The following is a 25,816-nucleotide window of genomic DNA, read 5'->3' on the forward strand; positions in this document are numbered from 1 at the left end:
GAGAGTTCACAGGGTGGACACAGTGAGTATAACCAGGGGGTCACTGCTGGACTAAGAACAGTCCACCGACCAAAAACACCCACTCAACAGCATTTGAAGGTGGCGTCCTGTGTCCACTGACGACCAAAACAAACTGTGCAGCATCAGATTAGCTACTGTCGCTGTATGGTGTGACATCAGTGTCAAAAGTAAACATCCACAGAGCACAGAGGGAGGAATGATAATCACACTCTCTCTTTTGTTTCATTCTTGAATGGTTTATACCCTCATAATTTTAAAGTTTCCTTCAGGTGCCAAGCTCTTTTCCCTCTGCCTCTTTCTGCGCTCGGGTTTTGAAATGGGAGGCAGTTTGGGATGTGGTCAGAGCCACTTCTGTCTGTGAATTCTACCGGCTGATGTCTTTTCACGGTTCACACAGCTGCTGTTTTTCCCAGGACAGAGAACCATACATAAACAGAGTTGGGATAGGGTCATAATCCACTGTTTACAGCAGGTTCAGATCATAGAAATATGTGACATACCTGTGGAAAACTGAGACTGAGTCGACTCTGAGGTTCAACTCTCTGAATCATTTGTCAAGGGTTGATCCCTACTTCCAGATGCTCAAAGTATTGATTCATTCAGGAGTCGACTACGTTCTACACACTTAAAAACGATGCTTCTACAAGGGTTCTTTATTAATGGTTCCTGAACACCTGAAGATTGCACGATTAAAGGGTTCTTTGCATCATGAATTGGTTCTTCAGCTTGGTAGAGAATGTGCTATAGATGGTTATATACAGCACATTTTAGAAAAGGGTTCTGTACGGCACCAAAGACGGTTCCACTATTGTCACAAATCAGGGAGTTGCTCAGAATCATTTCCTTCTTATTATCAATCAGACATTTCATTAGGCTCCTGTTTATAGCAGTCCTCCTCGGAGCTGGTTGGGGTGGAGGCGGAGTGTGTGGTTGGGGGGGAGTGGGCGGTTGGTGGGTGGGGGGGAGCAGTGAGTTTCTTTGGAAGCTGCTGTTCAGAGGAGCACTAAAAATTACACTGAATTCAACTGTTCAGTGGAGTTTGTGTGTGTGTGTGTGTGTGTGTGTGTGTGTGTATGCTGGTGGATGTCTCTTACAACTACAAAAATATTATATTTCCTTTAAACTGAAAAGAAACACGTATGCTGTCAGTTTATTTGATGTCCTTCTTAGTGATAAACTACAGATAACTACTCTTGAGCATATTTGATTTACACTGAGAAGTATCCAGAAGTCTGTTGGACCTATACTTTGTGCAAGTTACACTTAGGAAAATTATAATCAATTATTCGTGCTTCATACATAAAGTTGAAGTATATATAGCTTGCAGTTTGGGGCAGGAACGCTTAGTGTAAATAGTACAGGGGTGGAACTGTACACAGTGTTAATCAATGAACACAGAAACAGATAAACATTGGGCTGATTTTACTGACATGAGTTGAAGTAAAGAATTTATCTCCTCATAACACATATCTCATACACAGCTCCCCTCCCTGCGCTGGAGAGAGTCTCACAGCACTCAGAAGCATAAAAGCCTACTGCCTCTTTGTGTCAGGAGGCATACAACATAGCTACATTAGCATTAGCATTAGCATTAGTGCGTCAGTCTCTAATGTGTTTCTTGGCTCTTCTCTCTGAATTTGTGTGAGTTATTCATACACAGATTATACATAAGCTTCGGTAATCGTCTTATTTCACTCCTGTTTTAGTGTATAACTGTCTCAAGCCATGTGTTTTTTTTGTCTCATACTTCTCAGGTAAATAAACAGATCCCACTGTCCCTGCGCTCTGAGAGTGGAGCAAATGCTTTGAGGATAATGCTTTATCCGTAGGGCACAGTGTCAGTCATAAAATAACAGTTTGTGCTTCTTATTATGGTCTGTATTATTAGTTTTATTATCTGTGATGTGCACTATGTCGCAGGTTTGGTGCTACTTTGGCATACAGCCCTGCTCCTCTACTGACGGACAGATGAACAGAGCTCTGTTTACAAACGTGACATGATTAAACAGGTTAGCGCTCCATAGTTATATTTCTTTCTCTCTAAATGAGGTCTAAAAGTGTTGACAAAAATAATAAAACTATCCCTAACCATAAACTTAACCACAAATCATGCAGGTAGTGTTAGCAGCAGTGTGTACAGGTTCTGCTTGATATATGACACTGTTACTTCCAGTAATCAACATCTTTATAACATGCTTTAGTCAGAATACCAGGCTGGTATAACACAGGTATAACATGGGTATAACAGAGGTTTGAAACGTTTTATAAAACTGACGTTAAACACCTGCATTCCTCTGGGTGTGTCTGAACAGGAATCAACTCAATCATCACACCTCATTAGAGAGAAAAATAATTGGTCCGTCTCCATCTTTCCCTCCCTCCCTCTTATTCTCTCTCTTTCTCTTTCTCGGCAGGTGTTCAAAAACAACAGAGGGCAGAAATTCCACAGTAAAACACACACACACACACATCTATTCAAGCACTGAGAATACCATCAGGGACCAAATGAAGCGCAGCAGTCGGAGCTCCCTGCCACAACACTGAACTTCATAAACAATCACTTCTGTCGAACCAGACCCTTTGTGGGTGTAGGGGGCGGTTTAAGTAACTGTGAGGTGTATTGATGGAAAATGTCTAATTATTTGTGTAATAACCTCAGCCTCAACAAAGAATGCAAATGAATGCTGTCAATCAATAAGCAAAAAGAGTTAATTGCAAATTATGCTGTGATTAATGTTAATTAATTACATTGTTCCTTCTTAAGACTGATGTTTTATAATGGAGATTGAAGTCTTTGTTGGTGCTGGAGGTGGTGTTAATGGGGTGAACAGGGGGTCGCTGTCCCTGTGGTCTGGTGGTCTGTGTGAATCCCAATGCATGAGTGCAGTGACAGGGACACTGCACTCAGTGTTTTCCCACTGCCACTGTGGTTACTTCTGTCTTCCTTCTCGTCCACTCTGCCTAATAGCTGATATGTGGTGAGGGGAATGGCACAGATCGGCTGCCGGTGCATTGTACAGGTGGAGGCTGCACGCTGATGGAGGTGGAGGCAACTCCCTAACGCCCCAAATACGAGCGTCTAGAAAAGCACCGTAGAAGTGGAATTGTCCTGCATTAAGCCATTCATTAATTCATTCATTTTCCCAAGCCATTACCTGCTCCTCACACACACTCCACTGCATCACACAATCCACACTGCCACCTGCAACACCACTCCCAGCTTCCCCAGAACACTACGCTCTGTTTACTATAAAGAGACTGAGCAGGATGGAGCTGTTTACCTCACGCCTCGAGTCGCCTACACCCTGACGATAAGAGGCTTTCACACAGCTTCTCATGACCAGTCTTTCACTCCAAACTTGCAGGACTCACATTACACCCAGAGTGTGTGAACCAGCCTCAGTCCTAATGAGAGTCAACTGCCGCTGTCGTACTCACAGAGACAGCACCGGTGTGTTTATATGGGGCTGAATGGGGCAGGGGAGTGTTTACATTTTAATTGGGTTTCTGCAGTTATCTGGTTATTCACGTGTTCATGTAAACAGCATACCCCACTTTCTAGAAACCCAAATAAGAAATCGATTTAAGAGAGCTGGATTTTAGCTTCACTTGGGCATTTACACTCACACCCCTGGTTTCTTTTGGATTTCTCAGTCTGCACATTAGGGGTGAGCGATATGGCCCTAAAATTATATCACAATATTTTGGCGACAACGATATTCTTGGTGATATGACAGAACACTTTTATTAATTTCAAGAAAACACTATTGCAGTGAAATAAATGTTATGTTATCCATCCATCCATCCATCCATTATCTGTAACCCTTATCCAATTCAGGGTCATGGTGGGTCCAGAGCCTACCTGGAATCATTGGGAGCAAGGCGGGAATACACCCTGGAGGGGACGCCAGTCCTTTACAGGGCAACACACACAGACTCACACATTCACTCACACACTACGGTCACTTTTGAGTCGCCAATCAACCTACCAGCATGTGTTTTTGGACTGTGGGAGGAAACCGGAGCACCCGGAGAAAACCCACGCGGACACAGGGAGAACACACCACACTCCTCACAGACAGTCACCCGGAGGAAACCCACGCAGACACAGGGAGAACACACCACACTCCTCACAGACAGTCACCCGGAGGAAACCCACACAGACACAGGGAGAACACATCACACTCCTCACAGACAGTCACCCGGAGAAAACCCACGCGGACACAGGGAGAACACACCACACTCCTCACAGACAGTCACCCGGAGGAAACCCACGCAGACACAGGGAGAACACACCACACTCCTCACAGACAGTCACCCGGAGGAAACCCACGCAGACACAGGGAGAACACACCACACTCCTCACAGACAGTCACCCGGAGGAAACCCACGCAGACACAGGGAGAACACACCACACTCCTCACAGACAGTCACCCGGAGGAAACCCACGCAGACACAGGGAGAACACACCACACTCCTCACAGACAGTCACCCGGAGGAAACCCACGCAGACACAGGGAGAACACATCACACTCCTCACAGACAGTTACCCGGAGAAAACCCACGCGGACACAGGGAGAACACACCACACTCCTCACAGACAGTCACCCGGAGGAAACCCACGCAGACACAGGGAGAACACACCACACTCCTCACAGACAGTCACCCGGAGGAAACCCACGCAGACACAGGGAGAACACACCACACTCCTCACAGACAGTCACCCGGAGGAAACCCACGCAGACACAGGGAGAACACACCACACTCCTCACAGACAGTCACCCGGAGGAAACCCACGCAGACACAGGGAGAACACACCACACTCCTCACAGACAGTCACCCGGAGAAAACCCACGCAGACACAGGGAGAACACACCACACTCCTCACAGACAGTCACCCGGAGGAAACCCACGCAGACACAGGGAGAACACACCACACTCCTCACAGACAGTCACCCGGAGGAAACCCACGCAGACACAGGGAGAACACATCACACTCCTCACAGACAGTTACCCGGAGAAAACCCACGCAGACACAGGGAGAACACACCACACTCCTCACAGACAGTCACCCGGAGGAAACCCACGCAGACACAGGGAGAACACACCACACTCCTCACAGACAGTCACCCGGAGGAAACCCACGCAGACACAGGGAGAACACACCACACTCCTCACAGACAGTCACCCGGAGGAAACCCACACAGACACAGGGAGAACACACCACACTCCTCACAGACAGTCACCCGGAGGAAACCCACGCAGACACAGGGAGAACACACCACACTCCTCACAGACAGTCACCCAGAGCAGGAATCTAACCCACAACCTCCAGGCCCCTGGAGCTGTGTGACTGCGACACCTACCTGCTGCACCATCGTGCCGCCCTGTGTTATGTTATTATTAGTTTTATTAATATTTAATATATTTAATTGGATATATTTAATTTTTAATTAATTTTTTTCATTTGTTAACTTTTTACTTGCGTACATTTGCTTATTTTGTAAACAACAGTAACTTCTGATTCTGATTTTGTATAAAATAAATTATTTATATAAATCTGCCACACAAACAAAGTGCAGAAAATCATTCTGTACCTAATTGTATCTAAGAATTCTTTATATAACACTGCCTGCCCCCCAGTCCTTACCACACACACACACACACACACACACACACACACACCTGTCCAGCAGCTCGGATCTCTTTCTGTAATGGAGGGACGCTGTATAATACAAATAAACACTATAAGATTTACATCTGGGTATTTTTTGGTAAAATGCGCATTGTAAACCAATGACCCAAAAAATGCCCTGGTGGAGGATTATTCACCCTCCAGGAGTTTGGGGTGTTGGGAGGATAAAGTTCCACCAATTTCCACCAAGCCACAATTGCTGCTTGTACACTGGCTCCTTTCTAGTGCCCTTGGAATGCTCAAGTAAAGGCTCAATCTAGTTTCCCAACCTCCAGGGACCTTCATGTTTATTATTATCATGCAGGCAAGCACGTTATTCATAACAGACCATTTAGAATGTATATTACCTGTATTTTTAATTAAGTTATTAAGGGATAAAATAAACTTAAACCTATTGCTGCTGTCCAATTAATCACATGTATCTCCATGTTTGTGAATGTTTCGTTTACTACATGTTTTGACCACAGCAGCTGTCCACATTTTTCACATTGAATAAAAATCCCATGATGAGTGAAGCAATAAAAATGCCCCAGTCTTTTTACATTGACTTCCACTTAAAGTTGACAAGGCTTTTTTCCTTCTCCTATAAAGTTACTAAAATGGGAGATACCTGTTTTTCACTGGACTGTGATGATATTAGGTATGCATTCTGAGATGTACATTGCAGATTAACTTGTTAAAACTCTACCCAGCAGCAATGTAGAGAAAGCTGTGAGAAGGGCAGCACTGGGTTAATATTAGATATAATAGAAAAGAAGGTCTGTATTTGCAGATAATGCGTGTCTGTGTTTACAAAAAGACACAGTGATGTTAACTGGCTGTTGCAAAGCAGAAATCAGATTATTGCTGGACTCATGTAAACTCTGAATCTTCCTTTTATCTGATTTCCCAAGTTCGGATCGCGTGCACGTTAACACCCTCACGTTTTTAAAACAAGGGCGCTACAAAGAGTTCTTTGAGCGATGCCATAGAAGAACCCCATGTTTGGTTCCATAAAGAACCATGTGAGAGATGTGTGAGTGTGAAGAACCTTTTTAAAAATCCATCACTTAATCTTAAGGTTCTTTACCCACTTAAACATATCAACAAACATGGTTCTCTATGGAATCTAATGTGGTTCTTAAGAGGCCCTTTGTAGCACCTTTATTTACAGGAGTGCACTGCTGTTATATTTAACTGAAGGAACGACTGTCTGTTTCTTAAAAACCGTGTTCCAATGTCGCTGCACATTCTTCTGAAACCTGTTTTAACTTCATCAGAACCTTCAGATACCATCAGACACTGTGCCGTTTTGCCCTGCTCTGTGCTCTTCCTGAGAAAGGAATTACAGCCATCAGGTCATTACTCTGCAGGCAGAGAGCCCTCAGGTAAAACCACAGTTTAATGATAACATAAATTAAACACCCATTAACCCTGAGGCCGGACCCCTGCACAGCAGGAAGTGCAGCCAACTCTACTTGGGTTAAGTGTCCGTTTGCAGGAGTTGGTTTTGGAGGGGGCGGGGGATCTGCTGGACTCGTGAATACTGCATGATGACGGCGGTAATGGACACCAGTCTGCGCTCCATTGTCGTTGTTTTTATCCGAGGTGTCATTTGCCTTGAGCCTTTCACTCCCTGAGCTCTGAGTGTCACTGGAACATATTGTTTTGTTGAAGCTGGAAAGTCCAGAAGTTTCTCTGGTAGCGATATCACAGCAACGTTTCTGAGCTTATTCCTAGTGTCAATGGAGATAAATAAAAACAGTGTCTGTGTTTTGTTTTTCACTTTTCTGGAGATGGAGATTTCTCCAGATTTTGGACATTAGTTTGTTCTGATGTGGAAGGACCTGCATGTGTTCATGAGTCTTTTCTCACTCGTTGACCTCTCTTTACTCATTAGAGTCTCAGAGAGGAAAGAATGAGAGCGTCACAGGGAAAGATATTTAACTGAAAGATATTTAAAGAAGTTTTAAAGAAACCCCAAATGAGGCTGGATTATGAAATAAATCTGTACTCACGTAAGCATCAGGGAAGGCTCTGTACTTGGTATAGTGTCTCTCGGGTACCAGTTCTGGCCCGAATCCTCTGTGGATGTCATTATAGATGGGCGACCCATCATTTGAGCCTCCGCTAAGACTCCTCTGGAGGCTGGGAGGGGCGGGATGCCTGAAGGGAGACTCGGCTGGGGCTTGGTACAGATCTAGATTCTGAGGCGCCGTATGGTTGAATGTCGGGCTGAGGGGCGAGACGCTGACCCGAGGTGAGTCGGTTAACCCGGAGAGGGAGCCCGGGGGAGATGTGAGGAAAGAGAGACGCTCCAGTCGGGACGTCCCAGGATTGAAGGCATCTAAGGCTTTCGGGGGAACGCTGATGCGCTCGAACCCAGAGCTCACCTCGGGAAGAGAAGCCGCTCGGAAGAGTGAACGGGGTTCATAGGCTTTTCCGTTCTCCTCTGAGCGGTAGCTGGAAAAGAGGAGGCTGTGGTCCAGGCGAGATGAGCCGAAGTTGACCTGAGGGCTGTCGTCCTGACTGAGCTCGGGGAGGGAACCCTTGCGGTTCAGTAGGCTGCCGATACTGGACACACGTGACGGCAAGATGAGACTCCTACCAGGGAGATCCAGACCATGCTGCTCTTTCAGCATCGCCAGAGGGGAACGCATATCTTTCATGGTGCTCCAGTTGAGCCCCAGGTCTGGAGGCAGGCTGGTGAACGAGTCTTTAGGCACTGGAGACGTGGGGCTGGACACAGGGGCAGAGCTGAGGATTGAAGCATCTTCCACAATTGGAGGAAGTGAGGAGAACTGAATTCCGGAGTTGCGCACAGGTCTGTGACGGACAGGAGGGCCCATGCTCTTCAGGGTGTCCAGCAAGGTGTCCATATCATGAGGAGATGTAGGCATCGAGGGATCAGATTCAGAGTCTGGTTCCGGTTCTGGTTCTGGTTCTGTAGGGGAGGAGGGAAGCTCAACTCGCGTGGCCTTGAAAACGCCGGAGAGAAACCCGTCCGACTCCAGGGCGTGCGAGCCTGAGCCTGTGTTTGTTATTCCTCTCTCTCTCTCTCTGCCCGGTGTAGGAAGCTCCTCCACGCTCCACCCACTCTCCTCCTCCCGGACTTCGCTCCTCAGGTTTCCCCAGGTGAAGTTATCTGTGGTATCCATGGAGACAGAGGAGGGCGGAGACTCAGAGGAGAAGGAAGAGGAGGAGGGGTGAGTGTGTGGCTCAGAGCTAGAGGCATACACAGAGTGACCTGAGCGTATCTCAGAGCCTGCAACAGACGGGTTATAACTTCTGAAGTTCTCCCTCTGAGTTTCCCATGTCTCATAGCTGGCTCCCCTAGTCTCCCCTTCGTACGTCAGTCCGTTTTCACTGGAATCCATCTCTGAGCTGTTGCTGCTGACCAGAGACACTTTGTGGAAGCGTTTCCCATCGCCTCTGTCCTCCACAGATGCTCTCGGCCGCAGAGTAAAAGTGGTGCTCAAAACTCTGACCCCAGAACTCATCTCTGAGTCTGACCAAGAACCAGCTTCTGCACAACTCTCAGCTTCCGGTTCTTCCTCTACGGTACTGAGAACTGGGAGAACATGGGAGAACCTACAACAGAACAAACAGGACACATTAACTACAGCCCACCCACAATACATCCACCTCTGTATTTGCGGTGTGGAGTGAGGGTGTGTAGTTGTGTACACCCCTGTTTTGTATTTGTAGTGTGTAGTGTTTGCTGTTTCCCTGTGGAAGATATTTTATAAGTGTGTTTCTGATTTCCATCTGCAATATGAAGGATTTATGCTGAAGAAAATGTAGGTATATGTCTTTAGGATAGCCGTGCTAGCCTAGCTTGTTAGCAATACACTGATAAACAACTTTTTAACATCATTAGTCCTCATTCAGACGTTGAAATGAAAGCAATGATTATGAAACCCTACTCCATTTATCTGCGTCACGTTTGTAAACAAAGCTCTGTTCGTCTGTGTCAGTCAGTAGACACATCCAAGCCACATCCCAAATAGCCCCACACTCTCAATATAGTGCACGTCACAAGAAATTAAACTAATAATACTACACCCAGACTGTGTTTAGAAGCTAATACAACAGGGAAATGTAAACTTTATAGCTCATTAAAAATGATTTTCTACATAATTTTACAAAAACTTTTATTGTATGACAGACACTGCGCCCTACAGAGGGTGCAGAGGGACATTTGGTGTACAGCCTCCGCGTCGCTGCAGTGTGAAAACTTCTCTCACTGATCACTCATGAATAATATACAGGTTCTGTCACAAGAGCAGAGATATGCTTTGGAGTTTAACATACTACCAGTTTTCTATTTGATTCAGTGACAAAGATGCTAATGTGGCTAACAGCACATAACAGCCTTTTCCTCCACATTCTGCAAGAATTAGACGGTGTGCTTCTGAGTGCTATGAGACTCTCCAGCACAAGGAGAGGAGCTGTGCATGACATGAATTTATCCATATTTCCCATCTGTTTACATTAGTGCTGCGCTCTGAAACCAGACAATCAGTCACCAATATGGTGCCCACACCCTAAAAAACAAAAAAAGTAAAATAATCACATGACTGCAACCCATAGATATGGACAAAAGTGTTGGGACAGACCCCTAATCATTGAATTCAGGTGTTTCATTCAGTTCAATTGCCACAGGTGTTCAAAATCAAGCACCACTTCATGCAGTATGTCTTTACAAACAGAAAGAATGGGTCATTCCAAAGAATTCACTGAAAAATGCTCTGCTAACTCAGTGATTGAGCTCCAAATCTGCTGTTATAGCTGCACAGGTGGAACCAACTCCATAATCACTGTGGGTTTAGAGTGGGATGTCTTAAACGCTTCTGAAGGTGACAAGAAATGCAAATACTGGCCTGTCACTTTTTATTATTTCTAACTCACTGGCTCAACTGTGTGACTCTAAATCTGCTTCCAACAAATTCCTCAAAGTTGGCAGCCCTGCTATTGTGAGGGTGTGTGTTTGCGGTGTGTATTGTGGTGTGTAATGTGAGGGTGTGTATTGTCATTGTGTGTATTTGTGGTGTGTATACGAGATGTGTATTGTGAGAGCATGAGGGTTTGTTTTTGTAGTTACGATATTCATTCATTCATTCATTATCTGTAACCCTTATCCAGTTCAGGGTCGCGGTGGGTCCAGAGCCTACCTGGAATCATTGGGCGCAAGGCGGGAATACACCCTGGAGGGGGCACCAGTCCTTCACAGGGCGACACACACTCACACATTCACTCACACACTCACACCTACGGACACTTTTGAGTCACCAATCCACCTACCAACTTGTGTTTTTGGACTGTGGGAGGAAACCGGAGCACCCAGAGGAAACCCACGCAGACACAGGGAGAACACACCACACTCCTCACAGTCACCCGGAGGAAACCCACGCAGACACAAGGACAGCACACCACACTCCTCACAGACAGTCACCCGGAGGAAACCCACGCAGACACAGAGAGAACACACCACACTCCTCACAGACAGTCACCCGGAGGAAACCCACGCAGACACAGGGAGAACACACCACACTCCTCACAGACAGTCACCCGGAGGAAACCCACGCAGACACAGAGAGAACACACCACACTCCTCACAGACAGTCACCCGGAGCGGGAATCAAACCCACAACCTCCAGGTCCCTGGAGCTGTGTGACTGTGACACCTACCTGCTGTGCCACCGTGCCGCCCTAGTTACGATATATATATATATATATATATATATATATATATATATATATATATATATATATATATATATATATATATATAGAAAGTGTGTATTTGCAGTGCATGTTGTGCATTTGCAGAGTGTACTCTGTTGGTGTGTATTTGCAGTGGGTATTGTCAGTGTGTGTAGTTACAGTGTGTACTGTGAGAGTAGATATGATGTGTATTGTGAAGGGGTCTAATTGCAGTGTGCATTTGTGGTGTGTGTTGTGACTGTATATAGCAGCAGTGTGTACTGTGAGGTATAGTGTGGTTTGTGAGGTGTGTGGCTGCAGTGTGTATTGTAAGAATGTTTAGTTGAGGTGGGTATTATGATGGTGTATATTTTCAATGTGTAGCAGCAGTATGTATTTGCGGGGTGTACTGTGTGTGTAATTGTGGTGTGAACTGTGATAGCATGTATTTGTGGTGTGTATATTTGCAGTGTTTAGTTTGATGGTATATAATTACAATTAGAATCACTTTATTGGCCACTGTGCACACACAGAGCCGAATTTGTTCTCCGCATTTAACCCAATCCGTGCAGTGAAACACACATTTACACACACACTAGTGAACACTAGGGGGCAGTGGGCAGCCCTAGCCGCGGTGCCCAAGGAGCAGTTGGAGGTTAGATGCCTTGCTCAAGGGCACTTCAGTCATGACCTGCCGGCTCTGGGGATCGAACCGGCACAAGCCCAGTTCCCTAACCACAAGGCCACGGCTGCCCCATGTTTATGTATTATGAGTGTGTGTAGCTGCAGTGAGTATTGTGATGTGTGTTTGTGATCTTTATTGTATTAGCTGCAGGAAAGCTTCAGGGACGCTGAGCGAATCTGAACTTGAGCAGAATGTTATTCTGGAGTTTTATGAGCTGCTGCTGAAGGGAGCTGAGTGTCCCCGGAGGCACTGGAAAAAGGAGAATCTGCCTCACACACCCAGCCAAGAACACTGTTCTCAAACTAGACTGACCTCCTGCCCTTAACGTCTGTATTTACACGTTCTGCGCAGCGCTGTGTAATCTGCCTGTTCATTTTCTTGTGTCCACACCATGCCTCACTTCCTCTAGAGCTGCAGATAAATCTTCATCTGGGGTGGAACCTGCAAACCTCACTGTCTCCACCTTCAGTTCGGGAACAGAACCACACCATGTCACAGTTGTATTAAACTTCTTGTCAGGTGTGTGTGACTGTCCACAGGTGTGTGTGTGTGTGTTCCTGCCTTGCACTCAGTGATTCTGGATCGGGATCAAGACCCACCGCAGCCCTGATCAGAATGGTGTCTTTACAGAAGGTGAATGAATAAATAAATGAATGAACAAATGAACAAATAAATGAATGAACGAGGTCAGTGCAGGGCTCAGTCAAACACACGCTGGAAATCATTTCTCTCTATAAACAACAACAAACAGACTCCGGGATGAAGTGACTCACTTGAGGGGAGAGATCTGGCTTCATTTTCTTGGCACAGATCAAACTAAACTAGGCCCTCATTTGGGAACTATGTTTAAAGATGGTGGAGCAGCGCCCTCTAAAGGCCCAATCACTACACATATCCAAAGCTTTATAGATGCCCCTCTATATTAAGTGAGTTCAGCTGCTTCAAGCTCCGCCCCTTTCCTGGCACAATGTGTAGAACCTCTATGGAAACACATGGAGCAGCTGTACATGAGCCAATGGCAAGAATAGCCTGTAGAGGGCCATGATGGTTCCCTTCTGCCATTAACCAATGAGGGATGTTATTAGTGCCTTCTAGACAAGGTTACGGGATTCACTGTAAATCGTGGTAAAATTCCTGACTTAAAATGTAAATTACCACTGTTTGAAAAATAAGGCACAGTGATATATCAATGGTGTGATGCCTATTCTCATCTCACCGTTCTGTTTTCACGCACCAAGGACCCTCAAAACCAGTGGAGGTGAGACTGGGCACCACACCGGAGCTCCTGAAGACCGAGGAGTAAGCTAATGTGCTAACTGATGCTGATTTCCTGGTAAAAACATGAATGGCTTGGGAAAGGTGCTGGGTTTTTCATTTCGTTTCCTTTTTAATGTGCACTCCACTCCACATTAAATGGCACTTTAATGCATTCTCCTTTGGGCTCTAGAAGCTGTTTGACATAAACATGGCTATTAAAAAGGAATGTTAATTTTGTCAGTGCAGCAAATATTTCCACAAAAACAACCAAACTGAGTGTCAAAAGTTCACGGTGACTGATCACCGGTTAAACCAAGCCTAATACAGTGATTACTATCTGAATCTCACATGACTTTTACAGGTTTATATAAGGCAAACAAAAAAAATAAATAATTAAAACTGAAGTTTATTGTTCATTTAGGTGTATTTTTGTTGAAACTTTATTTAAATCACTACATAGTGCTACTAATTTTGTGCTGAATATAAAACTGGTGTATTAGTACTTTCTGAGAAAAACGTCTGTGATTATACTGATAAACATGATCATTTTCTCCACTACAGTCATTCATTCATTCCTTATCTGTAACCCTTATCCAGTTCAGTGTCGCGGTGGGTCCAGGGCCTACCTGGAATCATTGGGAGCAAGGTAGGAATACACCCTGGAGGGGGCGCCAGTCCTTCACAGGGCAACACAAACACACACACATTCACTCACACACTCACACCTACGGACACTTTTGAGTCGCCAATCCACCTACCAACGTGTGTTTTTGGACTGTGGGAGGAAACCAGAGCACCCGGAGGAAACCCACGAAGACACAGGGAGAACACACCACACTCCTCACAGACAATCACCCGGAGGAAACCCACGCAGACACAGGGAGAACACACCACACTCCTCACAGACAGTCACCCGGAGGAAACCCACACAGACACAGGGAGAACACACCACACTCCTCACAGACAGTCACCTGGAGGAAACCCACGCAGACACAGAGAGAACACACCACACTCCTCACAGACAGTCACCTGGAGAAAACCCATGCAGACACAGAGAGAACACACCACACTCCTCACAGACAGTCACCTGGAGGAAACCCACGCAGACACAGAGAGAACACACCACACCCCACTACAATCATGATATAAGTTCTTCAAACAGTTTCATGTCTAACGCCTTCATTTCTACACCACCTCATTTGCCTATTAGGAAACTTGAGTGGCCTCATATTTAACACACACTGCTCTACAGCAGAATGTGCTTCAGTTCAAACACACCACTCAACTAAACCACCTCTGGATCTAACATCAGTACGGTCCACAGGAATACAAATATTAAATACAAAAACTAAACACCAAAACAAATACCAAAACCAGTTCCTGGGCGTTTCAAAAAATGTTTCAATGAAGGTATATTTATACAAATATTGTATACTATTCCATGGAAATCAGCCACAGAAACCTCCAGTGCAGGTGTTGGATGCTTAGTTCTGAATCACAAATACTGCTCCATTGTTCCAGAGGTCCACCAGTGCTGGTGCATTTAAACATCTAGAGCCATCTAATCCTCACAGCTTTGTTCTGATAAATATATTGTAAAGTCTTCCCGGAACAGTAGAGTCACACTCCGGATTAATGGACTCATGCTGCAGGACTGTCTTGGTTGTGTAGTGTGTAATGCAGTGTTTAATGTAAAGTCCAGACCCTGGTTTGAAAAGAAACCCTGGCTGCACGTAAGCATTGAGTTCATAGCTGAGAAATTCTTCACATTCAGGTGTGATACTCAGGCAAACATTAAAACACTCCGTAAGACCAAAGCTTGTAACTCCGCACTGACGGGAACAGAGGAATGAGGTGCGGTTTTTGACTGAAACAGACGATTAAACTCTGGCCTGACCAGAGGCTCTAGAAATACCTGGATGACAGCCTCATCTTCTTCATATTGTCAAAGGTGCAGTGGTGGGACAATTAAACAAGGAAATAGACTACACCATAAACCAGTAAACCACCTGAAGGGTTAAAAAAAGACAAATTTATCTCATACATATCTTGTGTGTGAAAACATTTCTGGAGGCAGCAAGGCCTTCAGGGCAGAATGAAAATAATTGGTTCCAACAGCACTTCCAACAAATTATTTTTTAAAGAAAGGAAGTTATATTGCAGATTTATTCTTTTCGAACTCAGAGCAGGCAAACCCCAGGAGTCCAGGCAGAGCTTTACTGATTTTTCGTGTGCTGTTTAAAAATGTGTTAACCAGTCACATACACTTTCTCCAGCCTCAGAGTAGCCAGAGTAGTTGATGAGAGAGTTGCTGGAGAGAGTCTCACAACACTCAGAAACAAAGAAGCGCACTGTCTCTTTGCGTTGGGGGATAAAGGATCCCACCGTGTTGCATAATAAGCAGAGTATGCTAAGCCATGTTAGCATTTTCATCATAAGATCTAAAGGAAAACTGTTAGCGTGTTAGACTCCAGTGCATTTCTCTGCTCTTGTGAGTTATTCATACACAGATCATACACAAGCCCCGGTAATTGTGTTGTGTTTACTTGTATTTTGTTTCAGCGTCTAAGAGAATACACACACAAGCCCTGTTCCCCTGTTTGCAGGTAAATAATCAGATCTTGGAGGACAATATTTTACTGCCACTGTCGGCCTTAATTACTTCTCTGATTTAGCTTAAAGTTTAATAAAGTAGTTCTCCTTGTCTGAAAAAGTCAGTGATCAGTGAGTGAGGTTTCCATACCGCAGTGAAGCTGAGGCTGAATCCAAAATATCTCCCTATAGCCTCTGCTGCTCATAGAAATACACGTTTCTGCAGTCATGCAGTGCATTTTATGTCATAATTAAATGTTTAGTCTGCTGTAAGGTTCATGTTTCCCGGTTGAATGAGTGCAGTGATTTTAGGTCTGTGATGTGCACTATGTAGGGAGTATGGCACTATTTGGAACACTGCATATTCTGGAACTATACCATACCATACTCAATATTATACCGTAACATACTCTGATACCCTGCCATACACTCTGACATAGTGTACCATACCGTGATACTAAACCCACTCTGATAAAGCGTTGATACTATACAGTATTCTGATGTGTGTGTAGGACACAAACAGAGAAGAGAATCAGATCTGTGAGAGTCTGACATCTGTGCGAGCCACGCCACAAGACCTTTACTAACTGCTGGCTTTAAAGTAAAGGTAGATGAGGACAGGTTTAAATTTAGAATCCCTGTGTTACTGTTATCAGCTGAACTGTGACCCACTGATTCACCCAGACGCTCTCATTGCCTCGGATCACTGACCTCATAAACAGCACAGAGGGAGTGGCTGAGCAATAACTGCAACACATTCACTCATTCATCCCTCAAACTTACACACTCACTCTTTCATCTCTCATGGCTACACACTCACTCTTTCATCTCTCATGGCTACACGCTCACTCTTTCATCCCTCAGAGCTACACACTCACTCTTTCATCCCTCAGAGCTACACACTCACTCTTTCATCTCTCAGAGCTACACACTCACTCTTTCATCCCTCACAGTTACATACTCACTCTTTCATCCCTCAGAGCTACACACTCACTCTTTCATCCCTCAGAGCTACACACTCACTCTTTCATCTCTCAGAGCTACACACTCACTCTTTCATCCCTCACAGTTACATACTCACTCTTTCATCCCTCAGAGCTACACACTCACTCTTTCATCCCTCAGAGCTACACACTCACTCTTTCATCCCTCAGAGCTACACACTCACTCTTTCATCTCTCAGAGCTACACACTCACTCTTTCATCCCTCACAGTTACATACTCACTCTTTCATCCCTCAGAGCTACACACTCACTCTTTCATCCCTCAGAGCTACACACTCACTCTTTCATCTCTCAGAGCTACACACTCACTCTTTCATCCCTCACAGTTACATACTCACTCTTTCATCCCTCAGAGCTACACACTCACTCTTTCATCCCTCAGAGCTACACACTCACTCTTTCATCTCTCAGAGCTACACACTCACTCTTTCATCTCTCAGAGCTACACACTCACTCTTTCATCTCTCATGGCTACACACTCACTCTTTCATCTCTCATGGCTACACACTCACTCTTTCATCCCTCAGAGCTACACACTCACTCTTTCATCCCTCAGAGCTACACACTCACTCTTTCATCTCTCATGGCTACACACTCACTCTTTCATCCCTCAGAGCTACACGCTCACTCTTTCATCCCTCAGAGCTACACACTCACTCTTTCATCCCTCAGAGCTACACACTCACTCTTTCATCCCTCAGAGCTACACACTCACTCTTTCATCTCTCAGAGCTACACACTCACTCTTTCATCCCTCACAGTTACATACTCACTCTTTCATCCCTCAGAGCTACACACTCACTCTTTCATCTCTCAGAGCTACACACTCACTCTTTCATCCCTCACAGTTACATACTCACTCTTTCATCTCTCATGGCTACACACTCACTCTTTCATCCCTCACAGTTACACACTCACTCTTTCATCTCTCAGAGCTACACACTCACTCTTTCATCCCTCACAGTTACATACTCACTCTTTCATCCCTCAGAGCTACACACTCACTCTTTCATCCCTCAGAGCTACACACTCACTCTTTCATCCCTCAGAGCTACACACTCACTCTTTCATCCCTCACAGTTACATACTCACTCTTTCATCCCTCAGAGCTACACACTCACTCTTTCATCCCTCAGAGCTACACACTCACTCTTTCATCCCTCAGAGCTACACACTCACTCTTTCATCTCTCATGGCTACATACTCACTCTTTCATCCCTCACAGTTACACATTCCCTTTAATTCTTTCTTACATCTACACACTCCTCACAGCTACACAACCACACATTCATCCCTCACAGCTACACTCACTAATTCATTCATCCCTCACAGCTACACAACCACACATTCATCCCTCATTGCTACACACTCACTCATTCATGCCTCAAAGTAACACATTCCTCTTAAATTTTTCTCACAGCTACCCATTCATCCCTCACAGCTACACTCACTCATTCATCCATCACAGCTACACACTCACTCATTTATTCATCCCTCACACAGTCACTCATTCAGAAGGGGAAAAGGAAGACAAAAGAGGAATTTTAGAGGAGTGAAAGAAAGGGTGCACAGAGAGAGGGATGGTGAGGGAGAGAGTGGGGAGAGGGATTGGGTGAAAGAGAGGGGGATGTTAGAGGAGTGAAAGAGTAGCTTCTGAATGAATGGCTTCATTCACGTCTGAGAAAAATACAACACAAAGCAGCAGCTAAAATGCAGCCGTCTGTGACTGTAGAGAATCTGGAGTTGGACTGATTTGCGATGCAGTGACTATAGTGTTCTGACTAGAATCTCTGGGTTAGAGCTAATATTTACCGTGTTCTGATACTGCATCCGCCTGCGACTACAGAGCATCTCTCTGATTTTTTGCGGCTAGCCACCTGCGCTAAATTGTCCAAGTCATCCAGTAACTTCTTGGGTTTATTTGATCAGTGTTCTTTAAATAAACTCTCATGAACCAGTCTGACCGACTGCAGAGTAAACACAGCCTCTCGGCAGCAGTGAGAGTGAAACGCAGGCCAATCAGAAGGAGGGATAAAATTAGGATCAGATATGTAAAGAAGAAGGAAGAAGAGGTTACTCACCGCTGTGAGGGAGAGAAGCTGGGAGTCGGCCGCTGGACTGAGAAGGATGGAGAGAGGTTGGGATCTGGCTGATGGTCAGAGAAAGACAGTGAGAGGTTGGGATCCGGCCGATGGTCAGAGAAAGACAGTGAGAGGTTGGGATCCGGCCGATGGTCAGAGAAAGACAGTGAGAGGTTGGGATCCGGCCGATGGTCAGAGAAAGACAGTGAGAGGTTGGGATCCGGCCGATGGTCAGAGAGGGATGGAGAGATGGAGCATGTGGTGAGATCTTCCTCTTCCTCTCTGGGCCTAAACTCTCGGATGTAAACGATAACTCCTGCAGCTGCTCCTCTCTCTGTTGATCTTCTGCCGGAGCACTTATCCCCGCTGTAATTCTTTTCAGGTGTGTTAGTCTCAGAGAGGACACTCCCAAGTGTGTAAATGTCCTCTGAATGAGTCCCAGATGAGTCTTCTCCGCCTGCTCCGACTCTGAGCAGAGGGAAGTTCTCCTCTCCTGATGCTCTGCTGCTTTCTGAGAGACTCACCTGCTCTTGTGTTGTGTTACCCTCTCTCTCTGCATGGAGACTGGCCCTGCCCCCTGAACCCACCCCCTGAGGCATGCTGCGGGTGGGGCCGTACCTTGCCCCCAGGTGTGTGTGCTGTGTGATTGACAGGTCCTCGTGCACGCTCAGGGGTGTGTCTGCAGAACATTCCTCAGTCTCTCGCTGAACTGGAGACTCGGGTTTCGGAAAAGCGAGATGATACGGAAGCTGCCAGACGACTTCACCTCCCAGACTTTCTCTCTCTCTCTCACTCTCACTCTCACTCTCTGTCTCTGATCCAGCCTCAGCTTCTGTTTCCTGCTCCCTTCTTGTCTCTGATGTGAAACAGGAGCCAGAGGTCTCCTCACATCTGTATTCAACCTGATTCACTGCATCCGTTCTTCTGGTTCCTGCGGGAAGTTCTGACTTCACAGTCTGTGAATTGTCAGTGACTGACCCGGGGTCTTCTTCAGCTTCACCCTGCGTTGGAAACATGATTTCAGGACCCTTTCGTTCTTCCAAACTGATCTGTTTGTCTTTAGTTCTTCTCTGGAGATCAGGGCAAAAGCTGGGGGAGAGATAAGAGAGCTCTGGGCTGATTGGAAGCTGATCTGTGGGTGGAGAACTGGACTGAAGGGGCAAAGTGTGGGGAACAACCCTGCTGAACAGCATCTCTTTATCTTCCATTCTCCTCTCCGATGTGGGGCAGGAACCAGGTGTTTTGACACCTGCCAGGTGTTCCTCCTTCCCTACCCTCAGCTGGACCTCATGTTGATCTGACACTTCTTCCACACACTTTTCAGTTCCAACTGAAGTAACCAATTGCTCCAAATCAGATCCTTTCCCAGGGTCTTTAGTATCAAGTTGTTGAAACAATAATCTAGATTCCTCACTTGCCTCAAAACTAATCCTTCTCCTAATCTCACCTTCTCCACCAGACTCATCCTGAGCCTCCAATAATCTCTCTGCTTCTGTTTTTGGTTCCATTTGTCTCTCAGAAAAGTGCAAGGAACCCAGCATCTCCTCAGATAGGTACTTCACTTGTACCATGTCTCCTAGATTTCCAGCACCACGTTTCTCACCTGAGCCCAGCAGAACCTCATGTTCATCCAAAACCAGCTTCACCGTATCTTCAGTCCTTTCTTGGATGTCTCTGTTGATTTGGGACTCATTGGTGACTGCTTCTTGAATCAGTGTTTCATGGGTTTTCATATCCTCCTCCTGAAGCTCAGTCCCAAAGAGAGGAGTGTGATGGGAGGCACTGGATTCAGGAGAAAGGTAATCGGGAGCTGAAACATTGATAGACACTTTGTTGACAGTCTCAGACGAGCCAATGGAGACATCTGAGTCTTCTACGTCTTGTCTGATAAGGTCAGTGTGTGTGTACTTCGTTGTAAATGACTGCTTTGATGAAACAGGGTCCATCGTGGAGGTGCAGGGGGACTCTAAAAAGGTGGAGGATGTTCTTATGCTGGCAGCTGCTGGAGGGAAGGTGTCTGACTCATTCTGAAGTTGGATAGTTTCAGAGTCAAGGAAAACAGGTTCAGCAGCAGAGAAAAAGACTGAGTCAGGGACGTCGGCTCTGGATGAGGAACTGCTCTTCACATCTTCAGCCCGAGAGAAACTAGACGGTTCTGTGGTTGAGGTGATCTCTGGAAGAACAGGACTGAGCAGAGATTCATATTTAGGAGCTGTGTCACTAAAAACGTCACCTAGGGAAGCAGAAACTTTCGGACGATGTTTAATGTTAGGGGTTGTATGATCACGTGTAGCTCCAGGAGGCGCTGCACTGTGGTCTCTGACATCTTCAGGCTTGGTTTTAGAGTCCATTCGTACTGTGATATCTATGATCTGCTTGGAGATATATTCATCAGGGCTGTGGGTAGAACTAGAGAGAGGAAAATGTGGAGAAACTGAAGTAGAGGAGGTGGAGGACTCGCTATTTGACTCTAAATCCAAAGCGATGGCCTCCACCGATGTTTCTATGGAATGTTTACACTCCTCTGGGTTTTGGAGAGTGGGAGAATGCTCCCTGGAATCTGCAGCAGAGCTGATGTTAAGAAGGTCTCCCTTCATTCGGTAGGCAGAAGAAGATCCGCGGCTGGGGGATGGTTTAGTGACACAATCTGGAAGCTCAGAACCGGACCTGGGGTCTTGTGGACATAGAGCAGGAGTTCTGAGAACTGCTACAGGATGTTCGGGTGTGGTGTGGGGAGTTGTTAAGGTGGCACCATTTAGAGCTTCAGAAGCAGCTGAGTTAGACTTGGTAACTGCAGGGACCTCAGTAAACGCAGGACCTAAGGATGTCGATCCCAAATTGGGGCTCTCCGGAGGAGTGTGGTAGCCATCACTGTCAGAATCAATAAACGAAATGGAGCTGCTGATCTGACTGTCTGGCATATACCCTCCTACACCTTCTTCTGTATCTTCAGAGAGGACGTTCAGAGGCTGGCATTGGTCAGTGGAGATAAGGCTCGGCTCCAGATCCTCGCTGGACACTTGCTGTGGAAATGAAGCCTGCTCCACATCTTCATCTTCCTGCTCTTTGTCGGGATCTTTGACCTCTCCATCTGTATTGATACTTATGAAGCTTTGAGAGAGAGGAGTTGTGTTCTTCTTCTTCCTCCGCCAGCCCAGAGAGAAGGTGGAGACGCGCTTCGGTTTGTGGAGGTCAGTCTCAGAGCTGCTCAGCAGACCCTTCTGGACAAAGAAAAGAGAGAAAGAGAAGGCTGTGGGCAGAGCAGAACCACTCCTGCTGAAGCTATACACCGTGTTTCAGTCTGGACTACTTCTGGAGTGAGGTCCAACAAATGAGAGCCAATTAGAATAAAGCACATTTACATATTTCATTCATAAAGGCACAGTAACACAAACACCTGCTTCTCTTACTTAGTTGTTGGGATCTGGCCGTTTAAGTCTAGAACCGAGGATCTGGGCTGTTATGTGCTCTGTCGCATTGCCAGATTCTCTTCGCACTTAAGAAAGATGGTTCTACAAAGGTTCTTTATAGAACCATGAACACTTGAAGAACCTTTTGTATGTTTACAGTGTTCTTAAACACCTATCATGAAAGGGTTCTTCGGGTTGATGGAGAATGTGCTATAGATGGTTCTAGAAAAGGTTTCTATTTGGCACCAAAAAGCTTGTAGCAATAGAGGAACCGATGTTGGTGTCATATAGAACACTCTTCTATTTGCGCTGTGAACCGTTCTATGGCCTGAGCTGTCACCTGCACTGTGACCTGTGCTGAGGCCTATGCTCAGAGCCTGAAGTGTTATGTAATAAAGAGTGTAAACAGCTCTGAAGCTATGAGGAGAATGCAGGAGTTTTTAGATTCTTCAGAAGGGTGTAGCTTATGTGGAAAATCAAGCTTAAATCCATTGACTTCAACCTGAACTACACCAACGTCACTCACAGAGGATTTAAATTAGAAGCCGAGACAAAGAGGCCTTCAGTCCAAAGAGTTCCGGCTCCTGACCACGGAAGCTCTGTGGTCATTCTGCACTGGGAATCACGTCCATTTACGGAGGCCTGGGTCCCAGGAGGACTTCTCTTTAAACAAAATGAAGGGGCCCTTTGTTCGTCCTGTGGGCTCCAGTCTGAAGAGCTGCACAATCCAGCGCACTGCTGCAATTCCTTCATGAAACTCCTTCAAAGAATTTTCATCATAGGATCGAATAGCAGCACATTAGACCCCAATGTATTTGTCTGCTCTTGTGACTGAATCTGTGTGAGTTATTCACACACAGATCTCACACAAACTTCAGTAATCGCGTTATTTCGCTCAATGATCTGTGTTAGCGTGTGAGACACTACAGAACCAGTGTATACTTTGTCTCCTGAATAGGTCCCCAATATGGCGGCTAGTGCGCACAGTGCTGTCATCTGCAACCCATGGATAAGTGCCTCATGTAAAATCTCTGGTTTCTGTCACAGAAAGAGAGTGTCTTGGTTTTGAAATAATGGTGTGGTAGGGTTGAGGTTCAGTTGTGTTCTCTTGTGGCGCTTTTCCAATGAGTGGCATCGGCTTGGCACGGCTCGACACACTTTTCCACTACCACAGCTCACCCACCAAATGTAGCTGGTAGCATCACAAAACCCTGTCTCTAACAGGAACTGCGGTGGTAACTTTAGGCGACATTTGTTTGCATGTTCTTTTTGTTTATTTGGAATGAACGTGGCGGCACGGTGGTGCAGCAGGTAGGGGGCGCAGTCACACAGCTCCAGGGACCTGGAGGTTGTGGGTTTGATTCCCGCTCCGGGTGACTGTCTGTGAGGAGTGTGGTGTGTTCTCCCTGTGTCTGCGTGGGTTTCCTCCAGGTGACTGTCTGTGAGGAGTGTGGTGTGTTCTCCCTGTGTCTGCATGGGTTTCCTCCGGGTGACTGTCTGTGAGGAGTGTGGTGTGTTCTCCCTGTGTCTGCGTGGGTTTCCTCCGGGTGACTGTCTGTGAGGAGTGTGGTGTGTTCTCCCTGGGTCTGCGTGGGTTTCCTCCGGGTGACTGTCTGTGAGGAGTGTGGTGTGTTCTCACTGTGTCTGCGTGGGTTTCCTCCGAGTGCTCCAGTTTCCTCCTACAGTCCAAAAACACACGTTGGTAGGTGGATTGGAGACTCAAAAGTGTCCGTAGGTGAGTGTGTGTGAGTGAATGTGTGTGTGTGTGTGTTGCCCTGTAAAGGACTGGCGCCCCCTCCAGGGTGTATTCCCACCTTGTGCCCAATGATTCCAGGTAGGCTCTGGACCCACCGCGACCCTGAACTGGATAAGCGCTTACAGATAACAAATGAATGAATGAATGGAATGAACGTGGCTCTGTGCCCCAGTTCTGGCAGATTTCAGAGGTTTCCTTGTTGCTCTGTCAAGCTCTCATTGGAGTTTTTCATCGGCCACCGAAACTCTTAAAAAGACAAAGCCGTAATGTTACGAGCTGCTGTCGTGTGTCAGATAAAGCAAATGTGATCACTACTATAGCTTGGAGATTTCCCAAGCGGCTGCATTTCAGTATGTAAACAAGTACATCTGGTCAGTCAGTGCTCTGCAAGGTTTACACATTGGTACATTTAGTACCTACTTGTCTCGCTTTGAACCAGACGCAAGCAGGGACTAAAAAAGTACCCAGTTCCAGGGACCGGTTTTGGCCTAATGTATAAGTAAAAGAGTGGAGTGGAGTGGAGTAGGGACCGTGTGGGGGGTGTATTGTGTACTGTGTTAGATTGTAGGTGACAGGAGGATACCCCTCTAGAACAAAAACAATGGCATAGAAGAAACACAGATGTTTGGTTTGTGTCATGATTTCAGATCTGTATCTGCACAAGAAGCTTCAGATTCTTTCAGGGATGAAAACAGAAAAGGAGAAAAACACATGAAGGGAATGATGAGAGACGAGCTGACGGAGGACCACACCTTAAATTCCTGAAAGCTTCCAGGAATATTTCAGACATATTTAAACGCCTCTGTGTCTCTCACTCTTTTTTAGAAACAGCTAAATAAACTTCCGAAGAACTGGCGCCCCCTCCAGGGTGTGTTCCCGCCTTGCGCCTAGTGATTCCGTGTAGGCTCCAGAACCGGAAGAGTCATTACAGACAATGAATGAATGAATAAACTTCCTTGCAACATTCTATAGAACCATGTGTGAATTTATTGTGAATTTAAATTGCTTTAATGACTTCCTTTAACATAAAGCAACCACAAAAGCATTTCTTTTGTTAATCAGGGTGTATTTCTTCCAGTTAAACACACGCTCACCCTGAAAAACTATTTCTCTCCACGGCTAAGACTGGAAAAGCCAGCAGTGATATTTAAAAAATGGAGGCAGTTGATTATATATCGTATATCGTTACAAGGGCTATGTTGCCTGTGTATAATGTCACAGAAATGCCACACACACACACACACTCACTCAAAAACTCACGCCTGGTGCCCTTCAACTCATATGTAGCTGCTCTGCATGGTTCCATTCAGTTCCTGTCGTTCAATGGAGGTCAGACACACTTCTATGCTGCACATTGTACAGGGGCACACACGGAATTTAGAGGGACACTGCCACACCCCTTTCCTCACCAATCAGTCGTAGGGGCACAAATGTGCTTCTAGAAACATCCAATTAAAGATTCATTCATTGCATTGCATTAATTGTGTTTAATTTCATTTTCTTAAACAAATAATAACAGAAACGACATAAATGTACACAGTTTTCCACCATTTGCCAAAACCGCATCCATATTTCCTCTGACACACACGAGGTACAGAGAAATGTGAGGGAACTGTGTAACTAACCTTCT

At 45.8% G+C, this 25,816-nt stretch overlaps 1 protein-coding gene across 1 annotated transcript in view; it reads right to left on the bottom strand.

Annotated features, from left to right (window-relative positions):
- Positions 1 to 25,816, bottom strand: part of crybg2 (crystallin beta-gamma domain containing 2) — a 56,617-nt gene that overhangs the window by 20,162 nt on the left and 10,639 nt on the right. Inside the window, exons 3-4 of the mRNA XM_066642764.1 lie at positions 19,021 to 22,241; positions 7,714 to 9,286 (exon numbers count right to left, since the gene is read on the bottom strand). Coding sequence (XP_066498861.1) covers positions 7,714 to 9,286; positions 19,021 to 22,241 — 4,794 coding nt within the window. The remainder of the gene's footprint in view (positions 1 to 7,713; positions 9,287 to 19,020; positions 22,242 to 25,816) is intronic.

The sequence above is a fragment of the Hoplias malabaricus genome, chromosome 13, assembly GCF_029633855.1.
Source record: "Hoplias malabaricus isolate fHopMal1 chromosome 13, fHopMal1.hap1, whole genome shotgun sequence".
Classification (NCBI taxonomy): Eukaryota; Metazoa; Chordata; class Actinopteri; order Characiformes; family Erythrinidae; genus Hoplias; species Hoplias malabaricus.